This window comes from Sceloporus occidentalis, unplaced genomic scaffold, assembly GCF_023333645.1.
Source record: "Sceloporus occidentalis isolate IW3139 unplaced genomic scaffold, rSceOcc1.0.p SCAF_180, whole genome shotgun sequence".
NCBI lineage: Eukaryota > Metazoa > Chordata > Lepidosauria > Squamata > Phrynosomatidae > Sceloporus > Sceloporus occidentalis.
The window spans coordinates 1,496,307-1,523,598 of NW_028317160.1; the positions used below are offsets into that span (position 1 = coordinate 1,496,307).

The 27,292-nt window shown below is 37.8% G+C and overlaps 1 protein-coding gene across 4 annotated transcripts in view; it reads right to left on the minus strand.

Annotated features, from left to right (window-relative positions):
• LOC149278800 (protein mono-ADP-ribosyltransferase PARP8) overlaps nucleotides 1–27,292 on the minus strand; it is a 96,474-nt gene that overhangs the window by 39,230 nt on the left and 29,952 nt on the right. For all 4 annotated transcript variants that reach the window (XM_089501733.1, XM_089501732.1, XM_089501731.1 and 1 more), the window contains exons 3-11: nucleotides 19,996–20,033; nucleotides 18,955–19,041; nucleotides 15,968–16,038; nucleotides 8,967–9,044; nucleotides 6,044–6,138; nucleotides 4,506–4,566; nucleotides 1,654–1,744; nucleotides 1,066–1,132; nucleotides 622–744 (exon numbers count right to left, since the gene is read on the minus strand). In XM_089501733.1, the coding sequence (XP_089357859.1) occupies nucleotides 622–744; nucleotides 1,066–1,132; nucleotides 1,654–1,744; nucleotides 4,506–4,566; nucleotides 6,044–6,138; nucleotides 8,967–9,044; nucleotides 15,968–16,038; nucleotides 18,955–19,041; nucleotides 19,996–20,033 (711 nt within the window). The remainder of the gene's footprint in view (nucleotides 1–621; nucleotides 745–1,065; nucleotides 1,133–1,653; nucleotides 1,745–4,505; nucleotides 4,567–6,043; nucleotides 6,139–8,966; nucleotides 9,045–15,967; nucleotides 16,039–18,954; nucleotides 19,042–19,995; nucleotides 20,034–27,292) is intronic.

A 27,292-nucleotide genomic window follows, 5' to 3' on the forward strand; every position in this document is an offset into this window, starting at 1 on the left:
TATAATTAAGTTTCAGTTATTTATTTGGAAACCGGCTTTCCCTTAATGAAAGTCTGCATACATGCGGTAATTGAATTCTGACACTCAATTTCATTCAAAATCTATACAGTATTAATGATATCCCATCTCCGTCAATCTAGGAGGAAAATGAGTGTTTCTTACTACATAATGTCTCTTTAAGATGCATTTATATCTTTATTTAGGAGAATATTCAGTTTCTAAAAGCAGCATTACATACTGTTTCACCAGAGATGCGATTTATTAATTTATGAATTTAATTTAAATTTCAGCTGGTTAATAAGTATGGTTCTCTGTGCATCTTTCATACAACCCAGAAAGCCATTTCTGTATTTAGCTAGTTACTAAATATTTTATACAAACTGTGAATTTTGGCATGAAATAAACTAATTATATCTCACCACACTTTAGCTCTTGTTATGGGAATGAGTGCTTGGGTCAGCTGAAAAATCACTTTCATTAGCATTTGTGTTACGTCTATAGAGAACCTAACACTTTCATATCCATGAAATATGATGCACTGGTTTGTGTGAGCAGTCGTTCTTCGAAAATATTCTTTTATCCCACTGAGAAAATTTGTAAAACCGCTAAACGAGACATTACCTGCGCAGTGTAGAAAAAATGTGCAGAGGGGATTTCACCTTCTTATCTGACACTTTCTTGTGCGAACAATTTGATTTTTCCTTGCTCTGCTTCCATTGCTGTGTCACAAATGTCTGCATTATTCTATTTAGAGATCAAAATCAACAATTTACTAGGTTGGAGAAAAGAAAAAGAAAACATTTACATGTATTCGAGTTACTTTAATAAAGCTGTCCAAAAAAGAATGTGATATCACAGAATGGAGGTAGCAGAAGATGAGGGTGCATTGGGAAGCAATGGCACAGGACAACTTGACGGTATGAATCTCTTTAATTAAAGGTACGTTTATTGCTCTTCTCATTGGTAATGTCAATTAGGAAATTGCATTGGATAAATATAAAGCATCAACTCCACAAAATAGTGACTCAAAATTACATTGAAATATAAAACATGGTTTGCACTTACTTTTTCAATTGATGCCCCAACCCAAATTTTTCCTTAGTGGAAATCTGAAACACATCAACTGTTGGCACTGGAAGAAAAATCAAATTGGAAATTACAAGGATTTCAAAGCATTCTTGAAAACTTCCAAACTAAAGTTCCTGAAGTTACTAAAATATTGACACCAATAAACTGGTAAACAATAGCTTCCTACATATAGAAAGGCATCCTATTTAAACACTTTTATGTTTTTTGTGCTAATTGCTTAAAGGCATCGCCTACATAGTCCTGGTTAATGGGGCTCATATTTCACAAACACCGAGATGAATTACAGAGATCATTTACAGAGGAACTAACACTACCAGATTAAAAATACGTTTGCTCTTTTCCTTCTTTAAAACAGTTCTAGTTTTTGCATTAGCATTTCCATAAAGAATCAGCTCGGTGTGGTTATCGAGCAGAAGAGTCACCCAAAATATCACATGACTGACGTCAAAAGTGGCCTTCAGGTCTACAGATAAAAGGCGTTTTATAGGAGCAAAATGACATAAAACCATACATTTTTCTTACTGAAAGTTACATCCTTACAAAAACTTTACACAAAGCACTCACCTGGGCCATTTAAATACTGTGTTAGAGAACAATGCAGACGCACCACAATAGGCTCTGTACGGATCACATCCCATGCCACAGCAATCTCTTCCTGTTGGAGGATAATGCGCTATGTATAATACATTAATCTGTACTTTATTTTCAATTGTTATAATCATTTTAAACACGGGGTAGTACTTTATCCTCAGTTATAAAAGTTCAGCAACTTGAGCAAAACTGTACATGACTATGATCAGATGTGAAGGTAAATACAGAGCAGGATGCTGGAGGGCATTTATCAAGCGCGTCAAATGAACTATAGTATTTGTTTTAGTGTCTGAGGATGGATCATTGCTTCACTGCACGGATCATTGAGCAGCTTGGAAAGAAACTATCGGAGCGATCTGATGACGAATCGCCTGGCACACTGCTGCCATTTGATATATCAAGGTATGTATTGACTGCGAACTCGGTCATCAACACTGGATACGTGAAAGGCTGTACAGGCAGCGTTCATGCCGTATGCCGAAAGTAAAATATTAAATATTACTATTTAATCAGACCCTTGGGAAACCTTACTACCCAAGAGCAGTTAACTCCCCTCCAGCTAATTTTCTAAATGTTATCCATTCTAAAGATTTATTTTATTAAATACATTTATTCCTAGAGCTTGTGTTTCTTTATTTTATTTATTTTGAAATCTAGGACTATATCCAAATTTTCCTTAATTGTATCTCCTTCAATCTTGCCCTAACAAAGCCTACCAGAACTAATGAATTTCAACACAAGAGGAGGAAAAATTTATCTTTTGTTTGAATTGTTAATTGAAGATTAGACTCTGGGAGGTTATTCCCTAAACAAGGAATTCTGGCACTATTTCTGGTAATCATACATTTTAAATTTCAAGTTACTTGAATTTTTTCAGCACATTTTTAAAACTTCCTATATCAGTTGTTTCTATGACATATATGATTATTATTTAAATGTAATACTATTTTAGTGTACTGTCCTTTAAAATAGGGGATCCAGGAATGTGGCAGGTCCACCTTCATAAACAAAACACTTAACGAAACATTATCATCTGAGTTTTAAATTGGAATTAAATATAATAGTTATGTGCCGTTCTTTCCCTTGTGACGATCAAACAGTGAATGTGACGATGCTCTGAATATCAATGCTAATTATTGTGATTAAGATAATTACTACATGTCTGAGGTGGTGATTTTCCTTGGAAGTCGTTTCTTTTTATGGAAGTATAGAAGAATCAATATTGTATTCTGTTTTTAGAGATACAGCAATAAAAAAAAACCTTGGTGTATAGCAGTGCAGTGCAATATTCAATGTGGAGGGCTGTTTAGCATTCAGAAACTTAGTCCTGGTAGCTCAGGGGGTGGGAAAAAGGGGCAAATGCATTTGGTGCAGAATACCCACATGCATCGTGAACCACACTCAAACATAAAAAGACCACTCAGCTGCCATATCCATCAAAGTGGATTTCATAGCTCAAGTACCCTTTTAAAATGATAATTGTATTGAGTTACCTTGAGAATATTTTCTCAAGTTATAATGTAACTCAAAAATTATACATTATGGATTTATGTATAAATTCACAACCCACAGAGCACAGTACATAAAGAGATAGTGTGGGCAAAATATAATCAGTTGGTCCATACAGTCTGCCCTTTATAATCAGCTTTTACTAATTGATTCTTTGGGATATTTATATTCACAGCCCAAGCTTTCTTAATTTTTTTGTGCTACTTCCACTTGAAGATTATTCAAGGTATCTACTTTTGCCAGGTGGAACATCCTCACATTCATGGCCAGCGCCACCTATAGGCAAAGTAGACAAGGCGCCGGCAGCCACGCAGCCTGCATCCGCGAACCTACGGCCGCGGTCATTCATTAGAAGCGCGTCCGCGGCTCACCGTCACTTAATGGGAGGCAGGCAGCCGCACATGCAGTGCGTGGCTCGCACTCACTATGGGGTGTAGTGGGAGCCAGTTAGGGGGGGTGGAGCCAGGGGGCCGCAAAAATTATGTTTTGCCTAGGGTGGCAAAAATCCTTGCACCAGCCCTGCTCACATTACCTTTTGGGACTTCATAGCTTATAATGCCCTCCACTCATGGTATTTACCTTTTAATTTAATATACTTCTCTAATGGCCTTTAATCTCTGGACATATTTAGAGGTGTCTATCATGATTCTGCTCTCCCCTCACTCTTCGGTCAGCATATTCAAGTTTCCTGGAGTGTTTTGTTAATAAGAGCCTGCAAAAGTCTTTGAATTCGCTTTAAATGATTTATATCCTTCTGAAGCCATAATCTACGGAGCTAGACAAAGTATTCTGAGGTCTCACCAATGAGATATTAATTATAGTTGGTTTTATAAATGGACATGTTACTATGCACTACCGTTCAAAGGTTTGCGGTCACCAAAAGCACATTTATTACATGAATCAGAAATACAATGTAATAGATGCCGTTAATGTTGGAAATGACTATTGTAGCGGGAAACAGCTGAAGTTTAATGGAATATCTTCATAGCCGTATAAAGGCCCGTTTATCAGCAACCACTACTCCTGTGTTCCACAGGCACTTTTTGTGTTTTATTAATCCAGGTTTAAGTTGATCGTTAGAAAGCCCTTTTGCAATTAGCACAATGAGAAATGTCCTTGTTTTCCATGAAAACAACTAAGTGACCCCAAATTTTTATTAAAATCAGGTCTTGACATGTTAATTGTCAACAAACATAAAAAACAAAGAAAGTGACGGCAGATAAGAACCATTAGGATCATCTGGTCTGCCTAACCAACTAGAAGACATACAACACATTAATGGTGAAAACATTTCTGAGCAAAACTTAATAACTTACATCAAGGAAGCTAACATCAACATGTAGATCAATATCCACATCATCAATTGCTCCATATTCCCTGAAAAGATAAATGACCAATGTTAATATAAAATCCAACATTTGGGACTGCCACCACAAAAAAGATGATCCTCTAGCAAATGGTTCAACTATCCCTAACTGCTTATAAATTAAGCTATACCCATAAATTATATGAAAGCAGAAAAGCAAAAATGATCAAGATCATAATACCAGACACAAGCATAACTAAAGTGGTCCTAGGTGTGGTCCAGGTCGAAAGGGCTCTTTCTCAACTATTTTGAACCGCTACGGCATGGATGTGCAGTTGTGTGTGTGAGCATGGATGTGTACTCAGGGCCGGCCTTAGGGGTGTGCACAGGGCGCCATGGCAGCAGGGGCGCCTGCCCGGGACTTAAATTAAAAAAAATTTTTGTTTTTTTTTTAAACCTTATTTAACATCCTTCGTGTTAAATAAAGTTAAAACAAAAAAACCCCGATGCTTTAATTTAAGTCCCGGGCAGGGGCGCCGAGCGGTTGCTCGTGAAGTTTTCAGCAACCGCTCGGCACCCCTCACTCTCCATGACTCCATGACATCATATTCCGGCGCTCAACATGAAATGCCGGCACCGCGGCAGAGCGGGAAGACGGATGCCTCCCGGTCCCGCCACAAGACCCAGCAACAAGGTAAGTGAGGATAATGAGAAGTTGAGAGAGGGAGTAGATAGTTAGAAGGGGCAGGGAGGGGATAGTGAGAAGGGGCAGAGGGTGGGGGGATAGTGAGGAGGGGCAGAGGGTGGGGGGATAGTGAGAAGGGGCAGAGGGGGGGAGGTAGTGAGAAGGGGCGCCAGAGGAGTAGTCCGCACAGGGCACTAGAACACCTGTGTGTACTTGTGGGCTCTGTGTATACTTGTGTGTGTGAGCATGGATGTGTAATTATGTGTGTGAGCACGGATATGTAATTGTATGTGTGAGCATGGGTGTGTAAGGGGGACGAGATGGAGTGTGTGTTAGAATGAATGTATGTGTGTTTACATATGTTATATGTTGGAGGGGGGCAAGGGGCAAATAAGGTACAGACAAGTTATTTGGGGGAGATGATGGCACAGACCAGCTGTGGAAGTTGGAAGGCCCTGGGGCAATTTTCACACCATGGCCTTGTGTTTTTTTGTGAGGCCCCTGATACCAGATTAAATCAAATTATACAAATGTACATTTTTGTGCATTTGAGAGTCTATGCACTTCAACAAACAACTTATTCTACATACTATTAAATATAAAACAACATTTTCTCTGAGGGATTAGGGATATGGGCAATTTATATGGAATGTCCTGGTTATGTCTTTGGTGGAAGCAGATGGCAGAGCTTTAAAATATAACTTCAACTCTCAAGCTTAAAATGGAACCTGGATGTCAAAACTACGCAGGAGAGAGATGGGTTTCAATGCTGAAAGTTGTATCTTGTATTTGTCAGTTCCTCTTAAAACTATGAAATGTTTGAAATAGAAGTATTTACATAGCCCGTATATAGAATCCTTTACCTGAGAGATACAGCATTGGACCCATAGATTTCTCTCACCGCTGCAAGGTCAGCCTCCAGCTGTGGATGCTTATGAAGTTCTCCATCATAACTCACCTATGAGAAAAAATATACAGTTTACTTTTAGCTGGGTCATGCAGCTTCAACGGCCAAAAGGCAAAAGCAGGAACATCTCTATGCATTTAAGAAAAGGGGACAGAAAGGGCTCTGGGTTTGGATCGGCAGACAGTTTTTTTTTTTGTGGACTTTTCCTAAGTGCTTTAAAATTATACGTAATAATTAATATTGAACTGTCACAGTGAATCTCTCCTGGGACAGCTAACAGCGCTATTTAACATTACGCGTTATATATATATATTGTTGCACCTACCAGTTCCGCATGGTTAAACCATTGATATTTTCGTGAATTAATTAATTTTGTGGGTATGTTTTAATTTTGTTCATTGATAGTCTAATTTTCTAACTACAGGTTGTCAAAGCTGTTGCTTTGAACTAGACTTCAATTAACTAACTTGGCAAAATGAACCATCTCTTACGGTTATCTGGGTACAGGTATGATGGTGTACATACTCTGGATGCAAAGCTGTCGGCAATCCCAACCAACGAGAATTAGCCAGAATAGCTGCCAGGGCATAGGCAACATCAACAAAGAAGCTGGCATGAAGGACACCTCCACGGTTTAGGGTGATTTTAGCTTTCATGTGAATTATAGGAAGCATTGTTCCATGTGCAACAAAACATATACAATATTGTATTGATTGTGTTCTTGATGAAGTTCATTTCTGGTTAACTAAATCAATACAGAAAACATTAGCTAACCATAAATTTTATACTCTGCAAGTAGAATTTATTTTAATGGTCCTCGTAATGGGTAATTACAAATTGGGAAATTCATTATTTCTCAATGTGTAATTACCCATAACAATGAATATTGCGTAGAGCAGATCACGATGCCCCGAATTATTGTGCTGTCCAATCGGTTCGTATTTGAACACGGCAAGCATATGTTATGAGATGAATATAAACGAGTAGGATTTGAAAGCACAAACCTAATCTATGAATAATTTATTGATACTAATAATGAGTTATCTCTCGCCTATTGTTAAGATGTTCAGCATGAAATTCCTCAGAGTCCTGGAGATACATCTGAAAGCTCTCGGAAGCGCAAATACAAAGACACCAAAGTGGTAACTATGGCAACTCAGTACCGTGTGGATCCCCTCCTATACTGTCCAATCAGGTCCCACCAATTGGTTTTTACGTTTTGGGGCTCTTACGTGCCAGATCTACCCTGATGACCGCGCATCGAGAGTCTTTCACTATTTCTGTCTGTCTATTGGGACAGGTTTTCATTTGAAATATGTTGTGTGAATGCAGATTAGGGAGGTTTGAATTGAATAACATTTAGAATTTGTCCCTTTGATAGGGACCGCAATATAGATACTGTTGCATAAGCCATGACAACTATTTTCCCATAGGTGTTTTCAGTTTAATGATTTAGTAAAAGTTACGTTTGATTTTTGATATCCTTTGGGGGTCTCAGAAATATATTGTTGCCTTAGAAAAAAATTGTTTTTCTCTTTTTTTCTCACCATCCCTTAATGTGGATTTTGACTAATAATAAAAAAAAGCAGTTATTGTATTATTATTTAAACTTTTTTATGTAGAACCTCTACATCATTTTACAATCTCTCTGTAGCTAGGATACCGTCTCCGCTCTTATAAAATAATATTTCTGCCTCAATAATTAATAGTTAAAACTTTACAGTGTACCATTCAGTGGTTTATGTCCCTATATTAATAATTTAGACATTTCAAGTGGATCAGCACGGGAATTCATTTTAAAGTGAATAAAGGTATGGGAAAGCATATGGAACATAAAGCTTTTATTCTAATTTTAAAAATGTAAACTAAATAATGCATGTGATGAAAAGTGCATAAGGTATTTAACCCTATGCAGCCTATACAATTTTTATTACAAAAAATAATGTAGAATAAGGCAACGCAAGGACATATAAATGTGAAATGGGTACCAGAAAAAAAATCATTAGATTGCAATGATTTTACATTGTCTTCTCCAAAAAAAATAGTATCCAGAGTCTGGTGAAACAGAAGCATTAGTGGCCAGAGAATAGGCATGAGAGGCCAGGTCTATCTTTATTCCACTCCCTTTGGTCTTCCCCTGCACCCCTGACAAAATGGCACCCTATGCGCATGTAAAGTCTTATAATTCCAGCTTTGATTTGAGAATGCAAAACATACTAGACAGCAAAAGGGTTAAATAGTCTGTGAATGGGGAAGGTTACATTTACAATTGTGCACATCAAGAATAACTGCATTAGGTAATGGAAAAGTGATCCTAATCCGGACAATCGTTATTTCTGTACAGCCCAGTCCACTAACATTTGTCTAAATGTAAATATCATTCATTAATTATATACCAAAAGGAAAGGCATACCAGTCATATAGTCAAATGCCAACTGAAAGAAAAAGGGACAAAGCACAAAAGAAGAAAAAAGTGTATTTTGCTGCATATCAGTTCACCAAATGTGTTTGTCAAGGATACAGATACAGCATAATTTTATGAGTCTGGACTAAAACATGAAAAACAAATAAAATGAAGACCCAGAGACATGTAAAGCGCAGCAGATGCTAACAGACATCTGCTGTCTGCATAGATCAGTGAGAAGCATTAAGAACTTTGCCATAAAGAATCCTACTGGAATCCATTCATATGACTTTTAAACCTGGATGTCTTTGGGAAAGTAATTGAGCCATATGTGCAAAATTATATTTCAGAAAATGAATAAGCAAATATCATAAAGGTGTGAATTACAAACTCTTGTACATATGCAGACTTTCACGCCATGTCGTGGTAACGGCAGTGCAAACCTCTGTGTTGCACACAGAAATGCAATCCTCACCTGCCCTCCGTAATAAAATTCTTCAGAGTCATTGTCCCCTTCAGAATCTTCTTCCACTGCGCTGCTTTGTCTGGATTCCTGACAAACAGTAAGAAACAATCACTTCATTTTGTCTAAAATGTCACACTTCAATCATTTTTGGTCAGTGTTTTCCAACTCAGCCCTAGAAGGCTAAAATCTTGCCAGTGTTTTCAAACACTTCTAATTGACGTTGGTCAATAAATAGATGATAACTATAGTGTTTTAGGTATGCTTGTCAAGATGCAAAGACAATGCAAGAAAAAAAGTGAAAATTTGTATAACCCTTTAACCATCATTGCCATTTGGGTCAAAGCACCATAGATCGCGTTGCCAATCAGGGCAAGATTACAGCAGAAAATGTATATGACTGGGACTCAGGGCTCACACAAGAAACTGCTGCCTGGGTCCAAGGACATTCCCAAAGCTCCCATTCCCAAAGCCCTCTTCCTATTATGTTACAGCACATATACTTTTCTCAGACTGGTGTTCAGCAATTTACATACTAAAATACTTACACACACTAACATACTCACACAAACACACACCCCTTCCTTCGTTGGCTAAAGCGGGATCAGTCCACTGGCCGTTGACAGCTCTACTGCACCCTTTGCAGTCTTCACACACTTTCTACACCTGAGTGCTGGGAAATTAGGTTATATCTTGCGCAGACTCAGTGCCAATAAAATGGCTTTCCTGGGGCCATGCTTACCTCTATCGGTCAGTCTCTCCATGCATACTGTTGGACGTGGGACTGATTGATTGAGCTAGATAGAAGTCTGCCTCCAATGCCACCCCTCACTTAGTGACGCTTCTACCCACGGTAGGGCAATCCCTGGTTGGACTAAAAGTCTCCCACTGAAACTCAGGGGTTAATGATACTGCAAGTTCAACTAAAAGTCCAACCTGAGCATTTAGCACTGCCAACTGACTACACACTCAACAGAAACTTGACTTGCATCAACTTGACCGCATCACAGTTGAATTGAGTCTGGGATTTATTAACCTCCATGCTGACTACGTGTCCTAAACCTGAGTTAGAACAGTTTTCCAACTTCCAAGATTCATGGTCAAAAACGATAGCAAACGACTCCTTTACACAAGACAAAAAACCACCGACTAGATTGTAAGCCCACAAGAGCAAGGCCCTCTTCTCCTTTGTACCAGTCTGTTATTGTGTGTGACTTGAAATGATTCCAGCGCTGAAGAATCTGCTGGCGCTTTATAAATAAATGTAAAGTAAAGTGGATAGGTAGTGATTTTTATCTTAAATTTTAACCCCGTATCCTTCAAGGCCAGTTCATAGTTCCTAGATATACCTAGAACACTAAAATCAACACTATATGAAGTTTGTTTTTTTATTATAGTTAGGGGCCTCATAAGTTGATAATGGTGCGGTTCCATATATGTGTTGGACTTTTCTGTCTGACCATGAAAAAATAGCAATACTTATCATTCTATAGTTGTATTGCCGTATTTGATTGGGGCTTTTTTACATCCAGTAGAACATTTCATAAATATATGAGACAGATAGATGAATGTGCATTCACTGGACTGTTAATCAGCGAATTCTAACAACCTCCAGCTTTCATTAGCAGAACCTGCATAATGAAGCCATTAGATGAGAAGGCTACGAAAAGCATGCAACGCTACAAGCACAATTTTAATCAGTCAAATGCCAACTCGGCTATCTTTCTTGCAGCTCTATACTTAAGTTGAGACATAATGGGGCTATTTCCTACTGATAAAGCGTGCTAGCTGGAGTAATTAAAGCGCTCACTCATAGGATCCTATTCAGTATGCAGCCTTCACCTTCCTCCGGAAGATTTCAATTTCATTCGCATGAAATATTTAAAAGAATTGAGCTGGAATCTCCCCATGCAAGGACCAAATGCTTTAACACCATATTAGACAGTGATTTGCCACTTAAATATGCATGTCAGGCGGCGCCGGTGGTTTTAATAGGAAATACTGTATAAAAAAAAGAATAAGAAAATTCATGCTATAAAAAGTAACTCTCGGATCAACAAGAACTCCCGCTGAACTAACTTCCAAGTTACAAGCAAGCATGTTTATTTCAACCCACAATACCTCGACTCTTATGCAGTTGAGTGCAAGTGTAGTTTGCAGTAGTCAACTCACGTGAGTTTGCTCCCGAAAAAATACATTTGCACGTTGAACTTTCTTGCACTTGCATTTTAGTGAATAGACCCCTCTGTTGTAGCGACTTACTTTAGATAGCAAGCAAATGGTTCTAATAATGGCCCTTAACGATACAAACATATTCTGAATTATGATACCTGAATTTAAAGGGGAACTCCCTTTTTTTAGTATGGGATTAAAAATAAATTTTCCAAACAATTGTGCTATTTTTTAGTAGTTCTCTAGTATGATTTTTTTTAGACAGATCCATGTCTGTCATATGTTCTAGATCTGTAAACCCAATCTACTAGACACCCTGGCTCCTTATTTTACTCCCAGTGGTAAACAATAGAATGGCTCATTGTTAATAACCCAGATAGACACTCTGAGTACAGAACGTCTATGGAGGAACAGACTTCAGTAGCATTGCCATAAAGAATTAGCTCAGTGTGGTAAGCAGGGAAACGCATGCAAAAATATCACAATTGACAACAATGGCAGTCTCCAGGTTGGCAGAAAAAGGAAGTTTATTGGAACAAAATGAGATTAAACCAGGTTTTTTTTGTCAATACCAGCCTACATTAGAGCACTGGATTTAATACTCAACTTGTAGAGGTTTTTTCTCCATGGGGCTTCCCTTTTAAGAAGGGATTTCAATTATGATATATCAATAAGAAAACCACCAATTGGGATGCTCGAGTATAATGAAATCATTACATTACTCATGCCCTGTTGTCCATATGTGGGACACTGGGTGTTAGAAATGGTTATAGGTAAATCATTTTGCTTTTGGTCTGTAAAGATCCGGTGTTGGCCATGGTTAGTTTCCAAACCCTGCATAACACTGGGGAGGTTTATATTTCACAAGGCTTGTTATTTGTGTTATATACCTCTGTGGCTTTCAAACGGCTAAGGGGTTTTGAAGGAACTAAACAAATTTGCAGTCATGTTTGAGTAAGCATGAAAAAGCAATACAAATGGTAAAAGGAAGGAGGGTGGGAATGGGTTGTTGATGACTAAGAGTAATGCCAACTAGATGAGTTTTACTGTAATCGATGTTTGATACATTTAAAAACGATGACAATACATAATTGATAGGCTTTTACAAATAGTCAACATAGTCCATGTTCATTGTTTATTTATGTGTTCAATTGGCTTCTTTTGTTCTCTGCCCTGGAAATGTCACATTTGCTCAGGTGCAGTGCTTCGGCAATACAAATTATCTTCTGTCTCTTGTGTTTCCAACGTAAAACAAAACATGAATGTAAAAAAATCCTACAGCGTCCGTACCAAAAGGCATTTAATACACATGGCCCGAAAAAGCCTCACATTAATTCCTTTTTAAGAGAAATTATTATTATTATAGCCTTATGGATGGCTTGAAATTAAGTTTTAGGGGAAAACAGTACATGGTTATTTAAGGAGTAGGGCTAGATGGATTACTCGAAGCATCTATGTGTTTGAGTATATGTGTATATGTGCCAAGACCCCTACCCATAGGTGTCCAGGGCATAACTTTATGTGTTAGCGAATGGCTTAGTATTAGGCTCTCTTTTAGCTGCATTGTCAACAGATTATGGTCCCCCAACTTTGATTAGGCTGGTTTTCAAAGTTAATTGTTTATGTTCTTGTCCAAGGGTCAATTTTTTTGGAAGGATTTAAGATTAGGGGCTTAATTTGTTCAGGTACTTACAACCCTTAACTACAATTTCAAGATGGCTAGATGTTATCTCTTTGGTCATTACCAACTGAAAAAAAAAACATTTCAAGCGCATAAGGGTTTTTATTGTAGCCAGGGCAATTTAAACTTGATTAAATATTCCCAGAGCTTCTGCGACGGGATCCAATTAATTTTTTTATTATTATATGATGCACTTTTATAGACAGGATGTTAAATTAGGCATTTTTTATTTATGTTGAGGTTTACGTTAATAAAAGTTCTCATGTTGCAGTTTTGAATAAATACTGTGGATTATTCAAAATCCAGCTGACCCTCGTCTGTGTTTTTATTAGCGACCGAAAATTAATTTGCCCCATTAGGAAGCACACAGGTCAGCGATTCGATGGGGATGACATAGATCAGGGGCGTCCAACATGCGGCCCGTGGGCCAAATGCGGCCCGCGTGACCTCGAGGTGTGGCCCGCGTGAGATCGGCAGCCAGTATCATAAGAGCCCTGCTGCTTACTTGTGGGAGGGTCTATTCTCTGCTCCAGTCCTGCCTCCTCTGTGGGGAGAACGAGGAAGGCCGCGCCCCCTGCTGAAGTCTGTGAGCGGCTTCGAGAGCTGTAGTAGGTAAGGGGGTGGGGGAGGTTGTTTGAATGAGTATGCCTGTGAGGGAATGAATGTGTGAATGAATGAGTATATGAATGAATGAGTGTGTGTGTGATAGCATGGATGTGTAAGTGCTGGAACCTAGGCATGATGGGACTGTGATTGCTGTTAGCAATCACACTCCTATCATGCTAAGTCAGCCAGTACATGCTGAAACCTGGCTAGCTGCCCCCCTTGTGTATTGATGCTGCCAGCAGTATGGGGTCTGCACTTACAGCCACCCTGTACCAGCATGTACTGGCTGACTTGGCATGATAGGAGTGTGATTGCTAACAGCAATCACAGTCCCATCATGCCTAGGTTCCAGCATTTACTGGTTGTCTGGGTATGAAAAGAGTGTGTTTGCTGTCCAATTGTGGTGTGTTACTTTTAATAAAAGTGTGGTTATACACTAAAATTGGACAAAAATTACTGGTACAATGCCCAGCCAACCAGTACATGCTGGAATCTGGGTATGCCTGAGATTGCTGTTAACAATCATAATATATATATTTTTTGTACAAAACTTTCTAGGCCCAGAAATCAGTGAGAGGAAAAGTAAAGGTTTTGTGTCATTTACTTTATTTTAATCTGCATATCTTATTAAAGGCCATATTTTCTCACAGTGAAAAATGAGTGCGGCCCGCGCACGTATACAATTCTGATGAAGTGGCCCACTGCAGAAAAAACTTGGACACCCCTGACATAGATGGTCATCTGGACATTCACGATAAATCTTTAAAAATTATATTGTGAGCACAAGAAAGATACTTGTGTCACACTTCAGTAGCTAAGAACAAGACCATAAAAACAGGAAAAATGGTTAAAAGAGCAACAGTGTATCAATTTTTCTTAATTGGATTTCATGTAATTGTGAAGCTTGAAGACAGACATAACTGACCATGACTGCCTCACTTCTGTCTTTTAACACTCAAACAATTTTTTCTTTCATAGATGGCACGCTACCTTAAAATGAATCAATCTGAATATCTTGTACGTTGATTTTTGACCCAATGATTTTTTGTGTCCCAGCATGCTTTGCTACAATCGTACTATACAGGCTAATATCGAACAGCAAGTACTAGAGTTTGAAATTTAATAAAAAGAAATCACTGGTTACTGAATTCAGGGTGCCTGTAACATCCACGCACTTAATGCATAGACATGTATGTGCAAACCTTCCTGTCTCTGAAGGTTTCCAGCGTAGTTTCTAAAAACAGATATATGTGTGGTTAACACGATGTGACGGGAAATCATTCTCTGCATGAGTGACGCCACTGGCTCGCCTACACACAAGCATGTACAAAGCATGTTCCCGGGCCTGCTGTGCTGCACCTGAGCATTTCATAGATAGTTTTAGATATTGTCACATTCCAAATTGGCTTGAAGCAGAAGTCTCTTTAAGCCTGTTTTTCTCTTTTGTTTTTATTAATGAATTTACAATGAATTTGTATCCACTGATTTGTTGGAGACCCTGAACAGGCCGTCCTTCACATGCTTACAAAGTAGGCCTCAATTCATAAAGGCGCATGTCCGGTGTGAAAAAAATATTGTGGGATCGCTCATCGAAAATAAGCAATTATGAACAATCTGCAGTGAGTGATCATTGGAAATAAAGGAAAGTAAGTGTATGTTCTCGAAAGTAGATGTATGTTTTAGGAATGGACCATATATATACATATAGAGTGAATAACTGAAAACGGAGCGTTAATAAAAATAACACAATTGATAGTGGGTATTCAGTGCTGGATTTAAATATGATTTTCATTTCATAAATGGCATGGCGGCTGCTCTCTAACGTTACATTCCATTCACGCACCGTTCATCATGCTTACATGCTTATATTCATTTTTTAATAGCAGCTCGGTTTCCTTGTCATCAATGGGATGAGGAAAGCACATGTCCAGGAAGTGTACTTAAATACACGGGCGAGAAAATCGAGACAGAAGTGTCATTTTATAACTATTATTATTATTATCATTATTTATTGTTTTATCCTGCAGTGCTGTACAATAAAATAACTATAATAAAAAATAATGCATTCACTGATTAACAAGACTAGACTACCCCTTTAATGAAGAATTAAGGACATCAGTAAGATTGATGCGGAGGATATACTTTGGTACCCACACATATACCTACGTGAACAGCTTTATAACATTTAAGCTATAACCTGAAAGTAAAGCGGATCTGTCCTTCTATACGTTAAATAAATCCATGCAATGGATCCATACATATTAGAATAAGGAACACATACCTCTTAAAAGGCCACTTTGTATGTGTAGAGGTGTATCTTAACCTCCGTGTCTTAGGGCCTACATGAATATTTTTCCCCATCATACCCCTGTCCCCTGATTAGATAATGCTGGCTCTGCCACAGGCTGCCACCAGTCTCAGGTGTCATGAGGTGAACCTTTAAAATATATTCAGGTCAATTACACTGAGAAACAAAAAAAAGGTAGTAATAATAATAATTAGTTTAAACTGTTAGGGTGACAGTTTCTGTTTGAGATATGTTACCATACATTACCTCTCCATTCTCTTTCTGCAGTTTTGACTTTATGGATAAGCAGTTGGTGACATCGTTGGACTTTCTCAACTCTGGAAACAAAGTTTGCCAAAGGTTTAGACTTTTGGTATCTCAACAATTCAAGAGTTTCCGCAGTGCATCAAAAAAAAAAAAGAATGAAAAAAAACCCCAAAAAAACAACAGCATCTTCAGCTACAGAAATAATATTACTGTAGAACAAACTTACACAATTAGATTATATTTATACAGAATAACAGAACTAATGTTCCTACTTATATTGTTTAAACAGTGCCCAGGAGGATGTCCTGGGTTTTCTTAACCACAAGGACATGCAGCACCCTCCCCACATCTAGAACACTTTATTTCACCCTTAGACAAAACAACATGTTGAGAAGGAATAAATGTCAATGTCGTTTGTTTTTTTTGTTCGGCATATTGCTTGCCTACTTTTTTTAATATTCTGATTTAATTCTGCAGGTTCGTGTTGCAAGTTACAAAAAGCAAAGTTTTATTTGCTTGTGATACATTTTACTGAGCCAACAAAGAAATGTAGCGTCACGTATGCTTTTAGGACCTCAGAGCTTTTAATAACATATGTTGGCCCAATAAAAGGTATCACCTTTGACTGAAGGCCCCAGCTTCTCTAATGCTACTATATCCATTTGCTTGATTAATTAATAAAAAAGATGTCACAGATTTAAAATCAACCATCAAGATCCAGCAGGGTAGGAGCTGCAAGTAGCTAAACAAAATGACAAGAGTAAATGCAACATCCTTTCAGGAAGAAAATTCTATGATACTCTTACTGAACTACCGGCATATATAGCATGTATGTGCCAATGGCAAGTAAACTTTACATAGAGGTTTTGATTTACTATAACTATATGGTCAGCGCTGTATTCTCATCTAGGAAGAGTAGGCCTAGTCCTAGGGCAGCACTTCTGTGGAGGGATGCCACCCCAAGGCTGCATAACCGGGTGCCTGGTTGCCCTAGTGGGCGATCAGGCTCCTCAGCGTGCCACTTATCCTTGGACAGGATGGGGACATCACTTGAAACTGGTCCAAATACACTATAGAGCCCTTTGCCTAACCTGTAGGTAAGTGGTAGGGGCCAGCAGGACACTGCCATGGATCAGGCTTAGGACAGCGTCTAACCAAGATACATTTCTTTCTATGGTGTCTCAGACATGTCAATATGGTTACATTAGATCACATGACTTCAGGTAATATTCAGAATTATGCTGTTAATATATTTTATTTTTCTAATTCACATTAGAGGTGAATTAAATGTAAAGGGTTTTTAATCATGCAACAGAACTGTAAACCTCAAGGGCCACAAACATACCAGGATGTCCTTGCTTTGAACATAAGTGATGTAATTAGTTCAAACCATTTACATCGAGGTGTCAGACCTCGTGCTGGCCTATCCTGATAATATTGCCTGGTCCTGGCCCTGAAGTTTGACACGCCTGCCGTACAGAGACTTTCTGGAATGTTAATATCGGTAAACAAATAATCCAGTAAAGAGTATCACCCATAGTGGGCGATAGTTTCACCATGATATAATAAAGCGGTATACAAGCTCACACATAGTAGGACGAGGCCTTCCTCTATCATCTCTTCCAGTCAAGAAATCTAACCTACAACATATATGTTCCATCACACTGTTAATACATCGGTTATTATTTAGTTTGACTTCAAAATAAATAAATCTTTTGAAAAGACATAGAAGCCCTGATATCTTCTTAATTTTGGTGACATTTAGATACTCCAAAAAATAACTACATCCTGTCTTGAAACAAAAAACAAGAGGATCGTAATTACTTTAACTTGCAATTCCCACTAAAAGAAAATTGTAAAAGAAACATTAAAAGCACGCTGGAGCCGCCATGTGCATGTTAAGTATAAGTGTGTGGGCCCCTTTAAATTTTCACGGTGTCCCCTTTGCAAAGTGCGTTGGAGGATTCTGCAGGAATTGTTGGAGGACTGAGGAAATGGGCATCTGCAGCTACAGAGCTGCAGCTTCTACCCCAGGTATGTTTTTTTTCTTTGTTTCCTGAGAAAATATATTAAAGTACTAATAAAGTACTTTAATATGCATTCTTCTTTGGTAAGGCTGTTAGAGACAGTAAACTCTCTCTTTAAAGAAAGCAGCAACAAACCTAACGAAACTTACATTTGCAAATTGAATATTTTGGAGATATGTACAATATTTTTTCACTAATTAAAGATTTCTAGCATGAAGCCAGGCAAGTAAATGCTGCTAACTGGGAAAAACTCAATTTCCTTAAAATTGTTACATTTGTAGCCAGCTGTTCAATTAAATAACTTTGATGTGGTAAGTTCAATTGAACCTTGGTACAATTGTCAGAAATTACCATGGGGTAACTGATTCAAACACAGTGGGAACACACTGGGAAAATGCAGTTTAAAATGCTGGTTTATAGTGTAATGACTTAGAAAGGGTTGAATTGTCGGTGTTAAACTGTTTTTAGACTCCTCTCTATATGTGCTATGTGTTTGTTTAACCTTTGTCTAGAAATTCTTACATCTATTTAAGATGTGCTAGAATTCTGAGTAACATTGCGTCATTTACTGTAGGTGAGGTTGTTTCATACTGATCAATATGTAGCCTACGTTGCAATCTTGAGGGCAAAACCAATTAACTTATAGACATCTCTCATGGGTCCCTTCACCAAGAAGTTGTTGGGTCAGATAAGGTTTAACTCAACGCATATTTACTAATAAATGAGTTGAGTGCAAGTGCATGTAACTGTAAATGTTGAGTTTCAAACCTACAAGTTGAATGACAATGTGGATGTCCTTGCATGATGTCCACATAAGAAGAAAATATTATTTTTTATACACCAGTCTGATATCCCCAGTACCCCTATTAACATTTAACTAAAAGAACACTAACATATACTATTTCCTTGAAAGGAAATCAAATTGACAGCGATATTATGTATCTTGTATTCCCAACTTACCATTAATTCTGTGAAAAATGACAGGGATTGGTTCTGTTGTTACTAACACATCTTCTTCATTTTCAGAACTTGATACATAAGTGTTATCTGTAGACATGAATTTAAAATTTCCATTAGATGATTATAAGGATTTCTGAAAATAAAATCTTATAAATGTAAATACTTGGTGTCCCCATTGATGGTAATTCCTTAAACATTCCTTAACCATATGACGCACCAGCCTTATTGCCCTTTAATAAATCTGAAATTCCACAGATATGGGCACAAGGATGGAAAAGCCTTACTAAATGACTGTATTACCGTAAATAAGATTACTGATTCAAACATGTCTTCTACCATACCCCAGACACTTACGACTGATTCAGCTCATGTAGCTTTTAACAACCCTTGAAGATGGACACTTGTATACCACTAGAAAGCATGGACCCTAAGGAAGCCAATGAGCATACCTGGGAACATTTATAAATGTTAACCCTTATGTAATAAACTAAACTGTTAACTAATAGTCATTCAAAAAGATTCTATTTTAGAATCTTAACTTTGTCAGTTAAGGGTTAACTAAACTGATATAACTTGACATCACTTGTTACAACTCACTAAGAAACTCATATATTAATTAACATATGTCTTTGACGCATGTGCTTGGAACTTTTTGCAATTTGAGTTCAAGCTACACAACTCATGCCTATATTTGCTAGAAAGGCACAAAACCTGCTTTTTCAAAGTATTATTTTACATGATCTTTTGGGAAATCTAAAAAATTCCAATGCACTTAAAAGAAAAAAGAAAAAAAAAAGAAATGAAAAACTCATATTACGTGGCTAAGCTAAACCCTTGCCTTCTGGATGCCTTCTTAAGTTCTACGGACTCAAGACCGGAGTATTTAGCCCCGGAGTCGCCATTTACTCTCCAACCACTGGCCTCATGCAGGAACCAGCAGCCCAAAAATAAGTTGCATTCTAGTAAATTTCACAGCATCTCATAAGGACACATCTTTTTATGTATTTTTTAACAAAAAAAATATATAAAGTTTCACTGTACCTGGATAATCCTCAGAGACATGAACTGAATATGCAACACTGCAAAGTAGAAAAGAAAAACAATATATTATTTAGAAATTGATTTATTTCAGTCCAGCGTTACACAATACTACTATTTCCTTATTTCTGAAATATAGTCCAGCAGTAAGGTTTCATGTATTTATGCAGAATCAAATTTCCACGGAAAATATCCTTGAAAAAACTACCATTTATGAGTTATTTTAGATTTGTGAGGAATTTCCATCTCCAAAACCAGTTTGTGTTGTATGTCATCGTCTACTATACCATCAGTAGGGTAATGTGACGCTACGACAGCAAAATCATTTATACGAGTACATTGATTGATATGGATGTCCAAAACCTTGTGCGATGTCATAACACTTCATCAGATGTACTGTCACAATATAGTCTGTCTCTCTCCGAATGTTCTGTACAATCGGTTCTCGATTTCAGATGTGCTGCCAAAACCGTGACTAAGGCTACAAACAGGTTTCATATGATCACATATAAATACACAAATGACTAATAATATTCACAATATAGTCTACTCCATATTCCTACATAACCTCCAGACCTCTCCCACCTTCTAAATTACGAAACATACCGTTAATTTTTCAATTAACATACACTTAAACCAACTATCTTTCGTTTTTGGCACTATATAAAAGAGATAGTAATAACTTCTGCACTCTGAAAACATAATAAAAGCACACAACAACTGACAAATAGTACAATGGTCTTTGTGTTTCTCCATAATCAGATCGGTTAGTATATTCTGTTTAAAGGACAGTAAATTTGTAAATGAATAAATAAATATTGTTAATAATATGATTTATATAATACTTGTGTTATATAGAGTAGAGTGTTAAGCACACAGGATCGTGTAGGTGGGAAGGATACATACGGCTTCAGACATCTGCACAATTTGAATAAGATTGTGGTTTATTTACCACCTTCTCATATAAGCATTTGTAGCTTAAAAAAGTCTCATTTTGCATGGTTGGTCAAAAGTAAAACAACAGTTTTACTTTTACTGTATATATATATATAATATATTTTTTAAACTTTAACTTTAGCTAAATAACGGTTTTAACATTTTTTTAAAGCTAAATTAACGGTAAAACACCCACGTACCTACAAAGTAAAATACACTGTTGGATGTAATTGATTGATAACCAGTGTCAGGCCCTAGAGCTAATTTTACTCTTATGTCCTTGAGCTAATTTTACTAGCAATTGACCACGAATACCCCTTTAGGCTAAAAAAAATGACTGGTTGTAAGTACCGTGCATATGTCAGGTAATTGAAATGATAAGGAACAGATAGTGATTTTTCATTCATTTTGAAACAAAGGCGATTTCTAGTATGTTAAGTTTTGCTATGAGCAGAAACAAAAGTCAGAGTCAGACTTTAAGGTTGGAATATATTTGTCCTGACTCGTATTTAGTCCGGGACAATTATATGTCAATTTTTCTAGAGCTAAAGCTGAAAAGGCAGTCAAGGTGAAAAATCTTTATACTCTCACGCAGGGTTGGTTGTTTACCCTCAAGTTAAAGAGTTTATACCCCCTGTGGAGCCCTTTCAGTACTTTAAATGTGATCCATCATCTCTACTAAAAAGTACGCATTTTTTATGTTCTTCACAAAATTTTGTTGCATTTTACTGCAATATTTAAGAAACAGCAAAAAACGGCATAAAAAAAACTGGCACCCTAATTACTATTCATTGTCATAGCTAACACTGACTTAGATAATGCTGAGACATAGTCATTGCTGAAACCTGCGGAAGAATATTTTGCTCCACGAGACAATTCTTCTGCCTTCCCGGCTGTTGCCTTGCAAAGTTCTAGTGCAGAACATCAGAAATTCTTTTTATGGAACGAGGCTGCAAGAGCAGATACAGTGCAATATGTACAGTATGTATATATATATATATATATATATATATATATATATATATATATAATTTATATATATATATATTTAATATATAATTTATATATATATTTAATAAATAATTTATATATATATATTTAATATATAATTAAAATTTTCACTCCATCATATATTATAAGTTATTAGTTTACAGTGACACTTTTTTATGTTATCACTATGATATTTTTAGTTTATGCTTACCTTTAAGTGGAGTATAAAATACTCTGTTAAATTTTGTCACAAAATAATATACGGCCACTGAACACTGTCAATTATTATTATGTTTTGCCCTGAGATTAAGATTCACAGTAATCAATATATATATGAGCCTTGATTTTTGATAAGGCATCATATCACTAAGCCCTAATTATATGGGGGCATCTCGGCACATATTTACACAACACTGATTATCTAGTTAACTCTAGATTTTGAATAGTAAACGTTGCCATGACTACCCGGCACTCCGACTATACGTCCAAGTATCGGGCGCATCGATGACGTCACGCGCACGTTGTTGCGGTGCACACCGAGTCCGGGGATCCTGAGCACCACAGGTGTGGTAAGTCCTGTTTCTCATTTCCTTAATTACACACAGCATAAATGCTATACACATTATTCCTCTGTTATGTCCTGATGAAAGTCTACAAATAAAAAGACTGAAACGTTGACTTGTAACACAGAGTTTTGTGAAATTACTTAAAAACAAGTCCCATGAGTGCCGGCAACTACTTTTGGAATTTATATGCACCACTGCTGCAGTTACCAGGCACTGGGCAGAGCAATTAAGGTTGGTGTGCAATTGTATATCTAGGCCCCTGGGAATCAGCGTAGCTAAATGGACAGGGAGCATGTATGTGTGTGGGTTAGTGCATGCTCAGGGCATGTCCGTGTTTTGATTGGGGTATGTTAATTGAGGGGTGGGAGACCCTAGGTGATATAAGGTGCCCTCTGGGTGACCCCGGTCACTGTCCTTTTTTACAGGCACGGCCAACAGTCTTACCTGCTTCCCACCCTCCCTCCCTATTTCTTGTGTACTACCTTTCTTTCTTTTGTCACAGCTGGCGGTTTGTGTGTCCTTGCCGGTCTGGTTTTGGTAAGTGATGGAGTTTGGATGCTGGTGTAATGGAAGGCTCAATCCTCCCCTAACCTCTGGTGTTTTATTGGACGTGCCCACCGAGCTTGTTGGACGGCTGGTGGTTAGCATTGGTGGTGGGGCAGCGAAAGGTAGCTGTCAATTTTGTTTGGACGAGGGGGGAGGTGAGTACCTGTGGTCTGGATTGTGCAGTGTGAGAGGCCGGCAAGGACGGGGTTAATTCGGTTCCTGTGTTGGTTATGTTTTGAATATGTTACGGTAATGTGTTATGTATATTTGTATATTTGTATTTATTATTTATCGGTTATTGTATATTATTCTTATTGGTTTATGGTGTTTTGGGCCAACACAGTGTTTTATGGTTTTATAATAAAATTGTGCTGTGGCCTGCTTTATCCAATTTCGGTCTCCGTGTCGTTATTTGGTGGGTTAAACTGGTTTTGGGTTTACAATGCACGATACACACTACCTACATACATGGATTTTGTATTTAATAATATATATATATATATATATGTTGCTATTTCGAGAGACCTCAGGTCTACATGATACTTAACCACCGCTGAAAGGAGTGCCAGATGTTCAACATGCCCTGAAATGTCTATTCTATTTTTCGGAAAAACACGTTTGCTGAGTCAACCCAAACTATTTGCATTGGCTGTGTCCCATACGTAACGTCGTGCAGAGGTAATGTCTGGAGGCCGTTCTAAAACTTTTTAAAAAGTCTGCTTTTTTTTATTAAACAATCAGCTTAGGTGCTATTTTGTTAAGCTTGCAAATAATTAGACAATCGATTCCTCTATGTGAAAGTCTTTTTGTAATATACAAGTCAGCATTCAATATTATCTGAAAGTGAAACCTTTCAGTTTTTAAAGATGATGGAGATGATGTCAATAATAATACATCCAGTAACAGATAATCCATAGTTTAATATTGTAATCATAATTAGAGTGAGATAAGTCATATATTGCACCAGTAACATTGTATTACAAGTCTGTCCAATAGTTATTAACCCTTATTTTGTTTCGTGCCCAAAAACCTGAGATTTTTTCAGGATTTTATACATGGGTTTCTCAAAAAATGTTTATTCCCATCAAACATTTCTATTCATATCAGATGAAACAACAGAAGGAAATCAGCAATACATAAATAATAGTGTATCAAATGATAAGTCTATTTCTATTCAAATATGTCAGGTACTCTGGTACTCAGTTTGGGTTTGCCCGGAGATTGCCGAATGAAGCAACGCTTCTCCGGTTCTCCGCGTCAAGACCCAAATCCTCCGAGTCGTGGGGTCTTGACACGCCCCGCTCCCCGCCCATTTTTCCTTTAAATGGGGTGTTTCCCGCTGCCATCGACAGGAACGCCCCCATCGTCAGCTGGAACGCCCCTGACAGCAGCGGGACCTCCCACTGACGTCAGTCAGGGAAGACTCCGGGTAGCCAGAGCCCAGACGTTCCCAGGTATGCCCATGAGATCTCCTCCCTGAGTAAAGCATTGGATTGTGTTTGAGTGCATATGCACCCTACATACTGGCAGGCTACCCTTGGCATACTCTTTCTGAATCATGTGAAACTAAATTTCTGTAGTACACGTGCAGCTTCCTACAGCCTTAAAACTGGGACATATGTGCACTTGTCACTACTGCCATATAGTGTTGACAATGTGACAAAGGCAGTTTATATATTTCAGGGAATAACGCTACAGTCGCATAAATGTGTACAGTCTATGGAGTCACATGATCTATAGCGCTCACAATTCTACTGTGTTCAGTATTGTTAGAATGACATATAAGGCTACTTCAAATAAGGCTCTCAAAATATGTTAAAGGGACACTCCAGTGTCCCAGGCAGCCTCCTGAACAATGAATGTATATTATTTAGGTACTTTGTAAGCACTTTAATATGCATCCATTAAACCTGCAACTCCAGAGCTGCAGCAGAATGCCTTCTCTGTGGTAAGAAGATTATGCCACTGAGCTATTGTATGAAAATATCCTAAAATATTGCTATGACCCCATTATTTGCAATTATCAACCAAGTTAGCCCGTTCTTCATTTTTATTGTTGTTAGTGACAGGGACACTGCCTTAAAACAATGGAGAATTTGTTTATCTTAATGTGGACCATGCAGAGTTATCAGGCACTTTAATGCGCGAGCATTTGGTATTTTGAAGATGTTAACCTTACTTTAGCTATATCTTACAGCCTAGACCTCCGCTTTAAAGAAACAGTCATGCGTGCAAACTGAGCTAAATCCCTCTCACTAAAAAGAATTCCCCACACATGGCAGATGGATGCCAGAGGGTGAAGAGAGTTTATTTAGTTGTAGCTTGGCACCAGCTGCATTCCACCCAAAACACATAGCCCAGCTTCTGTCTAACCCACTAAGAAGTTCTTCGCTATGTTGTTATGTCTGTAGAAATCACTGTTTAGATTAAATTTACAAAGCATAATCCATACGCAGGTCTCCCACCAAAATAAACCGGTAAAAGATTATCAGCCAGTGGACATCTCAAGATAGCAACCTAACGTTCTCCTCAACCTGCTCTATATGGGATCCTTGACTGGGTCAGTGGGGTTGGCCACATTGCACAAATGAAGGAGGCATGTAGACCTTGATGAGGAGTAGACCAAATACCTACATCTACCCATCTGTAGAATAAACACATAAAATAGCAAGTATTTGGCTAATACCATTTTAATTAAATAAAGATGTGAAGAACATGTTGAATAACAAATAGAAATAACTTAATTGATGAAATTTGAGTTCCTTGTCTTCTCTTCCTAAATGTACTTAACTGAGTTATCTGGAGCAGAAATCTGCTACATAAAGTGTTTCAATAATCTCTGTACTAATCAAAATATACAATAAGCTTGCGATGGCATCCTTGTACAAACATCTAGGGATTGCACAAACCCTCTGTGCCTAAATTTTAATATAGGACGCACATGAAGTCTGGAAGCAGGAGAACAGCAGTGAGGATGCACGGTCTGAAAGGGACAACGTTGAACATTTGTTCAGATATTAAGATAGGTAACGGCATGACTTTATTTGTTATTTTATAGGTTTGGTTCCTATAGTTATGTTCCATAGATATTGAAAGTATAGTTATGATGCAACTACTGGGGAAACAGACAGCCAGCCCTACAATCACCCCACTGGCTATCAATGTGATTCAGAGGGCCACGGCTACACATAACAGCTGTGGATATGTTTCACGACGGTGTCCTCTTTTCATATGAAATGTGCGGAGCCGGGATAGACAACTTCTGGATAATGCACGATGAGATCCTAGAATGGCTTCACAGCTTATTTTTAGCCTGATATGTATCACTGTGTAGATCTCACTGCAGCGCTGTAAAAAGCCAATTAGGATTATCAAAAAAGAATATTTTATTTTCTAATTATCACTTTTCTTCTTAGCCGAATGCTAATCTGCATAAAGAGGAAGTTAAACATATTTGCTCTGTATACAGAAATAACTGTTTACCGCTTAGGGTTTACCATCCTTCCCAAACATCAGTACTGCCAGCTGATGATTTATAAGCAACATGTACGAAGAGCAAAGCAAACACGTTTCAGAAACTCTGCTTAGGGCCATAATCCCTTGGCTACCAAATCACAGAGTTTGTCGAGGGGATTTTACAGAATAATAACATTGTGCAAGCTTCTAATTGAACGTGGCAGCTATAATACTGTGGATAGTGGTTTCAATACGATCTTTAACATGCTCATGAAGGCAAAACTTCACTATAAAATGACCTAACATATTCATTTATACACTTAGATGACGGGTCCACCTATTAGAAAAGACTAAAGAATTTCAATATACATACCACCCAAGTGTCCCGGTTTTCACAGGACTGTCACACAGCTGTTCCGAGTTGGGGGTATACATAAGTGTGTGTGTGTATAACACGTGTGTAGGGTTATGGAGAAGTAAAGCTAGAAAAAGGTTCTTCTTGCAGGAGAAAAAAGATGAATGCCATCCCCATACAAACCTACAGAAGATATTCTGTTCAGGGCCAAAAAACTAGAATGTACTCCCAAATCATAAACCAACATGCCTTATAACTGCACGTATACAGAAATGTGCCGTCGTCCGACAAACAGCAGATTTATTGACTGCAGTAAATTATTTTTACCGAAATCATGGATAAATGCATAGAAAATGAGCACAGGCAACATAACTGTAACATGTTTAATTAAACCACTAGTACAGTAACATGATTCCTGTATTGGTGCATATAATTCTTTATACAGCTGTTT